The sequence below is a fragment of the Stegastes partitus genome, unplaced genomic scaffold, assembly GCF_000690725.1.
Source record: "Stegastes partitus isolate 25-593 unplaced genomic scaffold, Stegastes_partitus-1.0.2 Scaffold88, whole genome shotgun sequence".
NCBI classification, from domain to species: domain Eukaryota; kingdom Metazoa; phylum Chordata; class Actinopteri; family Pomacentridae; genus Stegastes; species Stegastes partitus.
The window spans coordinates 901,052-912,608 of record NW_007577819.1 but is presented as its reverse complement, the minus strand read 5'-3'; the positions used below and the strand labels follow the sequence as shown (position 1 = coordinate 912,608).

The window sequence follows — 11,557 nt, the reverse complement described above, 5'->3', positions numbered from 1 at the left end:
CAGAGTCAGTAATCAAACAGAACTTTATTCTGATAAAACTTCACACTTGATACAAAACTGAAAAACAACTCAAACATAACACAGTTACATTTAGTTTTGAATTCAGGGTACTGTTGATGCCCCGACCACTTTGTTCCGCCTGCCTGTGCCTGATGCATCAATAACAGATAAACAACATGACTCACACTGCTAAATGTCATACAGTACGTGCAGTAATGTACACAGTCTCAGACTGTCTACAAAGTGATGTGTTTCTGACATGGACTGACTATCTTTGCGGCTACTTTTTGAAGTCTTATCAGTGTTAGAAAAGACATCCATGGAAACCTTTACCGAGCGGGGCAGGACGGTGAAGATATGGTCTGTTTCCTCACAGATAAAACTCTATAGTCACTATAAGACAATAATAATTTATCTCTTGTTGGTCTCCTCACGTTTTTAAATGCTATGTGGCGGCTTAAGTCAGTCGAAATGCTTTGTTGTTTGCAAATATTAATATTTAATATTCTAATTAGTCACTTACATATATACATAAACAATGAAAACATTAAGCTCTAATAAAATAATGCCAGTGTAAACAAGCCTCAGTATCACACAATGCCCCAATATTGCACATACATTCATAAATATACACTTCACTACACTTTGTGCCTTTTTGTTTAAGCGCGTGGCTGCATCTTATGTGTGTGTGTGAACGATATACAGTCCAGTTGAAGAAAACTGGGATAAATTAAACCCGGTGGTGGTGAAATAACTCAATAACTGCACAAAGAAAGACACAAGAGGCACCTAACAAACACATACATATGTACAGTACCTGCACACACACACTCACACACACACTCACTCACAAAAGCACTTGTGCATTGATCTCAAGTCTCTTTGTGCCTCACTAACAAAGACACACAAAAACATTTAAAGCATTGTCTTCACAACAAAGTCCGTTCTGTCTTCACTTCTGGTGCTTCATCACAGCGAATAAACAACGGACATGTGTGTGTGATTGAGCCTGTTAAGTGTGTTGGCCCCACTCTGTCTGCTTTGGACGCTGTTCTTTGGTCCCAGTCTGTGTGGCGTTGCCGCCTTCAGTCCGTCCTTTCAGTCACTTTCATCAACACGGAGGCAGGAGACCTCCAGCCAAGGAGCTAATACAGATCACAGATCTGATTTACGGTATTCAGAAGGTGCACGTCCCTCCCAAAACCACAGTCCTCCAACCAGAAGCTGTCATTTAGGCGTCTCCTGTTTGCTCGGACGTCAGCTGCTCCTGGTCGGAGACGTCGTCGTCTGCTGGCGGCCTCGCCCGATCAAAGAAGCCGCACTGAGGGGAATCACATTTACCGATTTAGTGCGGTATTGGATAATTAAACGACCACAGAGAAGGTTGGGTTGTGTTTGCTTGAATACCTTCCACATGGCTAACGTCAGCATGGCCAGCACCAGCAGCCCTAGCAGAATGGCCAGGATGATGACCCAGAGAGGAACAGCGAAGGACACATCAGGAGTCCCCCATAACACCAGGGTCCCCATCTGAAGAAAAAAAGACACAGATCTGATCAGTTGTTGGTTCTCTCTTGGAGTCACACAAACTTTTATGGCTCTTTTTTATATTACCGAGGTTTTGTGTTGAGGCAAGGTGGTTGGTTGGATGCGGTAAGGCATGGACATCACCATGAAGGACACAGTAGAGTTGAGAACATAGGGGTCGTTTCGCCTCTATAAAATAAAAAAAACAAAAAAACATAATTCAAAAGGTGACTTTTGCAGATTTGATCTTACAGAGACTTGATTTGGAGATTTAACATAGTTATATAATGATAAAGCTGACAAACACAGTGCCAAACAGTGATAATTAGCACAAATTAGACGCTGACCTGCAGGAAAGTATGTGCCCAGAGTCTGGATCGGATCTTAACCACGACACTCTGCCTTCGATGCAGCCGCCCGACCACACACATGATCTTCAGGCAGGAGATGTTGGTGCAGTTCTGCATGAGGAGAGGAAAGAAGTCAAGCACCTGAGAATGAACATTTGGCTTTGTTTGTTTTCTTTGGAGAATTGGCGCGTATGCGCGGCTCACCAGGGTTTTACTGCTGTAACTCTGAGCGGCGCTGACGGATCGCTTGCGGCGGTGAGGAGGACCGCTGGTGTTCCTCAAGAAACCCAGGAGCTCCGGTGTGTCCTGGAGAGCAGAGATCTGAAACAGACGAGAAGAGATTTCAACACTTAATGTGACTGTTTTTTTTTTTTTTTTTTAAATTTACAGATAAATGATTAACATAAAGGAAAAACATGAAGAAATAAGTGAAGAAACACATCCAGTCATAATAGTAAGGTGAAGAGACCTAAGTGACTTTGAAAGCGTGTTGGGGCACAGAAGGCAGGAGCTTCAGCCTGGCTTCAATTGGAACAGTGACTTCTGCATGTAAATCTGGGAAATAAATTAGGCAACAGGGGAGGAAGTTGTTGTTGACAGCACACAATTGTTGACCGTGATGCTTACTGTGGTATATATATAAGGACAAACAGAACCCCAACTCTTGCTTAATAGGGAAGTGAAAATGTCAGTGCATGATGTCTGCAAGAACAGTCAAAGAGGAATATTATAGCAGGGTTGCATGAACCCCTCATTAAAGAGAAAACTGCATATTTAAGAGTTTAGTGGTGCAACACATTTACTGGTCAACAAAGTGATACTTTAGTTGAGTCATCCGTCACTATCTTCTCAACAAGTGGGCATGTGTGGCCTAAAACCACACAACAGTGCAGGTCTGAATGCATTTGTGTTACCTGAGGATGTCATGTGACTTAGAAATGACCTCCCCCTTCTTTGTGCTTTGTGAGACACATTAACGAGAAAAGTCTGTCCTTATTCAAGCTTACAGACACTTTCTGCTGGATATATTAACTTTTGATCCCGCCAAAGCCAACAATACGCTTGCTGCGACCAAGGTTGATAAATATATAACTTTTGCTCGTGTCAGGATGGCCGAGCGGTCTAAGGTGCTGCGTTCAGGTCGCAGTCTCCCCTGGAGGCGTGGGTTCGAATCCCACTTCTGACATGAGGTTTTTCCATGAATAAAGTATTGTTAGATGGATGAACAGTTGGGTCAATAACATCCAGTTATGTTTCTGTGGCATGTATAAAAATCCAAAGGAGGCCCACTTAGCTTGGACTTCTTTATCAAAATGGCAAGACAAGAAGATCTACGTGACATTGAAAGAGGGTTGAGGCACAGAGGGCAGGAGCTTCAGTCACAAAGACCACTCAACTGGCTTCAATAGCAACAACTGACACATCCATTGAGGAATCTCTCTTTGGATGGATCCTGTCAGTACATCTCCATGCGGTGCAGCCTCCCAAATCTGCACACAAAATGCTCCAAACTTTCCCTTGTAATTGCCAGTGTAGCTTCCATAATTCTCGAGTAAGAGAAAGACTGGAGAAAAGTGCGGTCGATGACAAAAAAACCCAACAAAAGAGCTCAAATCACCAAGACGCCGATTTGTCTGGAACAAAAGTTATAACAGGAAATATGTATCAGGTGAATTATGGTACAAGTTCATGCTGGAATTTTTACTTTACAAATAGATTTGCACAGGATTTAGGTCACCATCAACTTCTGCAATTAATACAAATGAATCGGTCTTTAGGTAACAGTCCGGTGCCAAAGGGGCCTCAGAGTGAAGGCCACTATGAGAGAGGATTAACAACAGAAAACAAGAAAAACCTTCAAGTGTTCACAGTCGTTAGTGTTTTGTTAAATCATTCCAACTCAAAACATGTGTTTGGGCCTTTTAAAGACAATTACCCATAAGAACACACAGATTATCACATATTGGTTGTTTTATCGAGGTCTGTATGGCACATGGGCTCTAATGGAGCCTACAAAGCCAATGAGAAAGACATGGTGGACCCTTAAGACACAGAAAGCTTGTAAAGTAGGATTTTAAAGATGCTTTAAGATGTAGTAAAATAAGAGATTATGTCCAGCTGTGGAAACGAGCGTAAAACATTTCGAAATCTGATCAAGAACTGTACTCTTTTGGAAGCAGGATTTGTGGAGATGTAATTTCCTGAAAACAAAAGACTAGATGGATAACAGACAAGAGTGTCCTCAAGTCTCAGCAGCTCTCAGATATCAGACAGATAGAGACAGACTTTCAGTGTTTCTCCTCCGGGAGTTTGGCTTTGGACACAGACCAGGGAGAACAGCTTGATGGAATATTTTAATTTAAAAAAATTTAAAAATTCAACAAGCTGCGTCGGCCAGACATGAATTGTCTCAACTCAACTAAATTTGGAAGCGCAGCAATGTTTATTTTTCTTCCTGCAGCCCAGCGGTTAGTAGCTCGGCCACTTCAGTCAGTAAGAAACAAGCCACAGATAATTTCACTAATCAATTAAGCCCCGTTCAGACGTGCACTCTTTTCCATTAATCTGACCGCCTCTGAATATGTCGCCTCCATGTCTGATTGAACACCCTGGTGCCGTTTCCTCTTAAAGTCTTGATGGTAATCTTACTAGCTTGGACCTGGTAACCTTTGAGTTTTGTGAAATGACTTTGGGGAAGGCTTCTTTTCCACATTTCAGCACCAATACTGGACCAAAAACATCCCAAACACAGCAAAAGACATAGTTTGTGTGTCAAAATCCCACAAAAAAAACAAACATTCTTATTCGCTTTGGTCTTCAATTTCACATCTATCACAAACTGGAATAGCCGTAAAAATAAACTTTACTTTAGGTCAGATGTTTCAGCAGTAATAGATGTAAACAGGAGCTGAAGTTTAGTTTGTTGCTTCCAGCTGTTTGTAGGACTCTTTCCTTTGAGTTTATTAAATACCTGCAGCACCAGGATCCATATGAGCGTCTCCAATGAGTGAAAACAAGAACCGTGACTTCAATAACTACATTTAATTGTAACTTATCCCCAATATGGCGACAGGTTTGATCGGGTCACAGAGTTTATACGCTGCAATTACATCATTTTTTACAGAGTAGTCATCCTTAGGTTGAGCCCTGAGTTCCATCACAGCTGTTGGGATATTTTTATTTTATCATCAGTAAAGCACAAATTAGATTATCATCACACAAGGATGGAACTTTCAGAGTTTAGGAAATCATAAACTAGGATGTTAGCTATTTGTACGATTTGATATTCTTGCTATTATTTTAGAAATTGCCCTTTGTTCATTAGAGCGTTATTATGTACTTCACTTGAGGGGTTCAGTGCCAAAGTGGGCCAAACCACAAAAAATCCAAAGTTGAGTTTTATGTTTGTTTTGATAAATGTTTATGGTCTACTAGTTTGTGGCAAAGTGGTCCAACCAACAGCCCCCTAATAATGTCACGATGTGACTTTGAAGTTTGGCCCGTAATGGTTTTGGCATAAAAATTTAGTGGCAAACTGGATCAAGCCACAGGAACTGTTGACCATTATATCGCAGGTGCAGGTAGTCACAAGTACCTGCAGGTGCCTGTTGGTACCTGCAAGCACTTGCGATTCAAGATGGCGGACAGCGTACCTCAAGCTCCGTGAAAACTCAACTCGTAGGAATGGTAAGGTAAAATAAAAACTTAACAAGCCACCACCGAGCTGCTCTTTCTACCCCATGGTCCTCAAAAGCATCTCTAGTTCCTTATGATGATGTAAACACTTCAATGCTGTTTAGCAAGACAAACCTGGAATCAGTTTTTTTCTCAAAAAGTAGAAAATGTGGTACGGCCCACTTTGGCACTCAGCAAAAGGAACGACAAAATCAGAACTTGAATAAGTCCTCACGAAGTAGCTGTTTCTATCTCTGGACAGTGTTGGAACATCTTTGGATGCATATAGTGACTCCTCCAACAACCGATTATTTAAGCAACACAAATTTTTTTACCTCCTTATTCTCTAAAACTAGTATATGTGGTTTGGCCCACTTTGGCAGCAACCCTCTCACCTGATGATCTATCCAGTCATGTATGTCAAATACCATGTCATGTCTCTCCATCACAGTGAATTAATTGTAAATTAATTTTGCAATGACTACCTCTTTAATTAAAAACTGACAGAGCACCACTATTGGTTCCCATCAAATCAAAGGAATCCGTGGAAAATTGCACGAAGCTTGAAACACCATTCCTGACTGTCGGTTAAAATTAAGTATCTGCTGCAACTGGTCCAGTCCACGAACAGGAACCGACACGCGGCTTCTTTTGTTTTCATAGATGATTACGGCTTCGCATTTTTTGAAACAACTGCCTGTTTTCTTTTTAAATTGCTCTACAGATCGCTTAATAGATATTGGAAACTATTCCGGCTCGCATTTCTGCTAATAAGCACGATACTTCATCCTCCTCGCTATGAGCCAACTGGAGGGCGGCCAGAACAACGGGTGCAATTAGGTTTTAAATAGGTTGGTATAAATGATGGAGAAATTGACGTATGAATAAGCTACCAGCAGTGATATAAATAAAAACTGAAGTAGGTCCAGGGACAAATCTGTGTACAATCAAAAAAACAACATATTCATTTATGTTTAGGCCTTGAGATTAGTGTTTGAATATGTGCCTGCATGCCTAAGCTTGTATATGCGTGCATATGTTTCCATGGTACCTGAAGGCCGTGTGGGTTAAGGCTGGTGTTTGTCCGGCAGCTAATTGGTCCGTCAGTTTGAATCTCCATGGCATACAGCAGGTTCTCGTCACGGAAACGAGAGGGCCAGCCAATCTCAAGCTCAGACTCCCCAATACTGCTGGGACCGAAGTTATGGAGCTGGAGAAAGGGGGGAAAAAAAAATAGCAGGCAGTTGTCAGTATTTGATTCCTTTCTGTCTTATTAGCTGGTCTCAAGTGACTGAGGATATAATCAGGTTATCATAACTGTAGGATGATGACAGAGGCCACCTGTGTTTGCATTAAGATGATACTAATTCAGCCTTCAGTCACTGGGGATTGAAACACTACCAAACCTACAGCATCCCCGGCTTCAACATCCCACATCAAAATCAGGATGACTTATGAGCCTAAATCAACCATCAATTTAAGAAATCCTCTTCTTTTTTTTTAAAACCCTGACCTGTATTCTCTCTCTTACACACAAACACACATTTATGGCCTCACACAAGGTCATTAACACCGAAGCAAGTCATCCAAACAGGACATGATCCCAGTGCTGCGGGGCAGGAATTCTGCGAGAGCAAAGAAAGGAAAAAAAAAAAAAAAAAACCCTCCTCTGTCCTCTCTAACTAGAAGCAGCTGCCCACTGGGAAAAGCACCGCAAATGAAAATCATTATCAGCTGCAGGACAGGCCAGACACTGCTGCACTCCGGTTCAGTGAAGCTGCCGTCCATTTAAAACAAAAAAAAAGAAATCATGTGGAGCGCGCACGGACGCACACACTGTAAACTGTCGCCAGTCTGTCTGCCAGTCGCCCTCCTTCTATCTATTTGTCTGTGCCTCTCTTTGACCTTGTTTTCCTCTCAGTGATTATTACTTATTACACCGTGTCCCTCTTAGGAGCAACATTTGCATCCGTCCTCTCTTCCCTCCCTGCTCGCCTCACTGCCTATTCTCTCCCTCTCTCTCTGTTTTCCCTCCTTCCCGCTCTTTCCTGCCTTCGGTAATTACTCTTGAGCTGCAGACCTTTGATCAGCCAGAGCTCGACTCTTTATAGAGCTACTGTGTTTTACTGTGCGCTGCTGTTCACCTTCCACCCTCTCGTTAGCTTAATTTAAGCTTCCAACACCTCAGACATGCTTTCTGACCAGCGACAATGGGAACAAAACAGACAAGTCCCCCTATTTCATGTCAGTATGCACCTTTTCCCTTCTGCATTTACCTCATAGATGTGGGTTACTTGTGGTCCAACGTCTTCCTCTTTGACAGGCTTCTCTTTGGGTTCCCAGTTTGGGAATGGCAGCACCACCTGAGAGGGATGAGACACCCTGCAGGGAGGAGAAACGGCTCGGTGAAAACGGTGCATATACACGGTAATAGGCTGGGATTTCTTCTAAGTCCGACTTAATCTAATACTCACAAACTCAATGAATGCTGACTCACTGTAATGGCTCATTTAAGTGTTCCCTCTTTAGTGACAGAAGAACACTGTCTGGTTTTCCCCATGTAGGCTTTGTTGCCTGTGTAACAAGCTGACACTCAAATACTAGTCTGGTATCCCTAAAATCTTGCTTTGAGGCATGTTTCTTTAAAAAAAAAATAAAATAAAATAAAAAATAATAATCTAGAAAATTACACCAGAGCAAGACACAGAAACAGGAAGAGAATCATCGGATCTTCGAGTTTGCAATGGTCCTGGAGCTCAAAATGACTTTTAACAGTTTGCACCAGAAAAGTGAAGCTATGATCGACTCAGCTGCAGACAAAAATTCTGAGACTTTTTTTTTTGGGTATGTTCACTCAGAGCAGAGAGGAGACTGAGCTCAAAATGAAACAAACTGGATCAATAAAATAAATGCAGCATGGCTCAAAAACAAGGAACAAGTTGTCAGCGAGTTATTGGAAGATACATTCAGCATGGTGAGATATCTTTCAGAGTTGATGGGGAACAAAAAATGCTTAAAAACTGCTCAAATTAGCTTCAGTTAAACTTTAGAAGAGTTTTTTGTTGTTGTTGTTGCATGAAACAGACAGATGCTGGATTGTGGCTCCATTTAGTTTTTTTGTGTGTTTTTTACAGTAATGTTAAAGTAGGAGAGGGAAGTCATGGTCACAATAACAGTGTCCAGTTATGCTTTAAATGTGATGGTTGTTATATGAGTTGCACGTCAACATGAGGCTGTTTGCTACTGCAGGAACTTGCAGTCCATTTTAGGGTAGCCTAACCTATAGAACCTTTTTCAGGGCCGTTTTCAGGGAAGAAAAACGACTTTTTCTGAGGCAGAAATTTCTAAACCACACTGAAAAACTGCTTTGTGGTGCTCTACTCTGATTGGTTAAACTCAGAGACGACAACAAGTGCCATTTTTCCTCTCCTATCGATGTCTGCGTTGAGTAGCAGTCTTAAAATTCACCATATAGGCAAACAAAACAAATCCTCCATTCTATTAGTGGTTCTGGTTCTATTTGCTACTGTTGGGGTTTTGTCTGGTGTCTACTGTTTGTTGTTGTTTTGTCGGCTCCCACACCGCAATGGAAAGGGCTGAAAGGGCCAATTAGGGGTATGTTCGCACCACTTCACATGTTTCCTGCCGTGGAAAGCTGCCTATAGACATCATTAAACTGAAAGTGTCCTTCATGTTGTGGGGTTAGAAACCACTTGTCCACCATAGAATGTCTATAAAAGATGGATGTAGCCACCATATTGTCACCTACTGGTTTGTGGACTCCCGAATTTAGCTTCTAGCCGTCACTATTTTGTAATTTTGAAACCAGACGTGATGGGATGGAGGTGGACTGGACTGAGAATTGGAGGCCTTGCAACAGCCTTGTCAATAAATATACCCTGCTTTACCAATATTGTCTATTTTTCTCTAATCGGAAACAAAATTTGTAAATGACATCACGCTGTATTTAAAAAATGTTCAAGATCGAGATCATAAACTCTTTAGGAAAACGCTGATTGAGGTAACAGATTAATTAAGAAGTCGGGTCATTTTCTCAAAGACTTCCATGGATTTGGTCTTCTTTTTGCAAGCAGAGGAGTCGCCCCCTGCTGGCTGTGTTGGCTTTATAGACCTGGAGGCTATATGTATAATTTATATATAATTTATGTCCACCCAAAGCACTTGTGTTTCACTGCGGTATAAAGACCAGTGAAGATTCAGTTGTATGAAAAACGTGTGGGATGTTTTTTCATGTTATTTTTGCAAACACCTGTTACTACATGTCAATGAACAATAAACAAACTACTCACGGCTACAGCATTTTAAATGAAATGCTGAGATTACACAAGCAATCAGAAATGTTCATTCTCCCTGAAACTACCTATAGTTTTGAAAAGTACTACCCCTTGAGCAGGGACTTTCTGGGCGGTAAAATAATTTCCCTGAAATCTATTTAGACCTTGTTCCCTGTGGGGGGAAACACAATGAGTTTCTCTAAAGGTTCTTAGTCCCTGGGGAAAGATCCCATGTTGGAAAAGGCTGTATTGATTTCACGTCTGCAAGTTACACACTCAGTGTCCACTTTAGTGGGTACACCTGCACCGCTCTGGTGTAAATTCCACTTTTACAATGTTTATAAGGTTCAATTTTTGCTGAAAATACATAAATTTAATTACAGCTTTACTACTGGGGATGCAGTTAAAGGCAGTGCTGTATGGGGCTGCATTAAATTGAAATGTGTTTCTAATATTTTGTTCTTCATTATTAAATACAGAAGATTGTTAAGAATATTAGAGGTAGATTGGACTATATTGCAGTGTAGTAACAGTTTAACATATTTAGATTAGATTTAACACTTCTGAAACCAAATTAACTGAACAGTATTGGCATGTAGAGGTATACATAACAAGGGCCGCTGTTAAAACAGAAATCTCTTTTTCTTTTCTTTTAGAAAATTCAGCAGAAATGGAGATTTTCCTGGTGTGGAAATGAAACTGCTCCTCACAATCTGACCTCAGTGGGCAAAAATGTGTAAATGCCCAACTGGAGGCGTAATGTTTGTAAGCTAAGCGGACATGCAGAGAACCACACCCCGGGATCAGCCCAATAAAACTGTCTTACTTTGGGTCATTTTCAAATTCAAAGCAGTTTCATCAGGTCTCAGCAAATACCTCCTACATGTGCTACGTCAGTGCTTCAACATGCAAAACGTTTCTAATGCCAGATAGACACAGCAGAAGCAGTCCTCCTCGCGGTTATCCCGGGTCCTCCTGTGTTTGTGTGTAAAACTGACCACACCCAAACAACGCCATGCAAGGCTCCAGGCTTTGAAGTGTGTGTCTGCGCTTGTGTGTGTGTGAATCAGCGGGCATGTGGGGGCATCAGTGAACATGTCAAAATCTCGGAAATGTCCCATGTGCACACCATTAGTTCAAATTTATTTCTAGAAACGTGTTTCTCTGTCTGTATATAAACAGGGCGCACAAATTTAAACACCGCAGTAATATCCTGCAAATGGCAAAAAGCTTAGAGTGCAACCAGATCAACGGTATCTTTGCAAGGCAACAAAGAACTTTGTCAACGTTTCTCAGAGAAGATGACGCAGTCTGACAAGCATAACTCACCCACGCAAATCGAGTCGAGCTACAGCGACGATGGACAGATTCAGGCTGACGAGGTTGCTGTCGGGGTTATCTTTGTTGGAGCTGTGGAGAGATGGGGAGAGTTTTAACTAAAAAGGCATTAAAAAGTACAAAAGAGGCAGTGATATAGTGCAAGTGAATCCAAGAATAGCTCATAACAAAGCTGTATTTTCATGCTTAGCAGACTCTAAGAAGAATTCCCCTTGCAGAGAGCCTGCAGCGTTTAACCATCTGCATCTAGTGATGTGATGTATCGAAATTAAAGCAATGAAGCAAACAGTGGGCATTTTGTGCAGAGCTCGTCTCCTGTCTGGAGTTCCTCTGGGCCATCTGTCTTCTTCTGCCTCTGCGGTTGGTTTCATC

The 11,557-nt window shown here is 41.7% G+C and overlaps 1 protein-coding gene and 1 non-coding gene across 2 annotated transcripts in view; one reads left to right on the top strand and one right to left on the bottom strand.

Moving 5' to 3' along the window:
- Positions 1–11,557, bottom strand: part of itga8 (integrin, alpha 8) — a 59,792-nt gene continuing 48,235 nt past the window's right edge. Inside the window, exons 23-30 of the mRNA XM_008277070.1 lie at positions 11,177–11,257; positions 7,829–7,934; positions 6,604–6,762; positions 2,082–2,198; positions 1,875–1,988; positions 1,615–1,716; positions 1,408–1,530; positions 1–1,321 (exon numbers count right to left, since the gene is read on the bottom strand). Coding sequence (XP_008275292.1) covers positions 1,232–1,321; positions 1,408–1,530; positions 1,615–1,716; positions 1,875–1,988; positions 2,082–2,198; positions 6,604–6,762; positions 7,829–7,934; positions 11,177–11,257 — 892 coding nt within the window. The 3' untranslated portion in view covers positions 1–1,231. The remainder of the gene's footprint in view (positions 1,322–1,407; positions 1,531–1,614; positions 1,717–1,874; positions 1,989–2,081; positions 2,199–6,603; positions 6,763–7,828; positions 7,935–11,176; positions 11,258–11,557) is intronic.
- Positions 2,981–3,063, top strand: trnal-cag (transfer RNA leucine (anticodon CAG)). The gene has a single exon. It is a non-coding gene; the product is annotated as a tRNA-Leu (tRNA).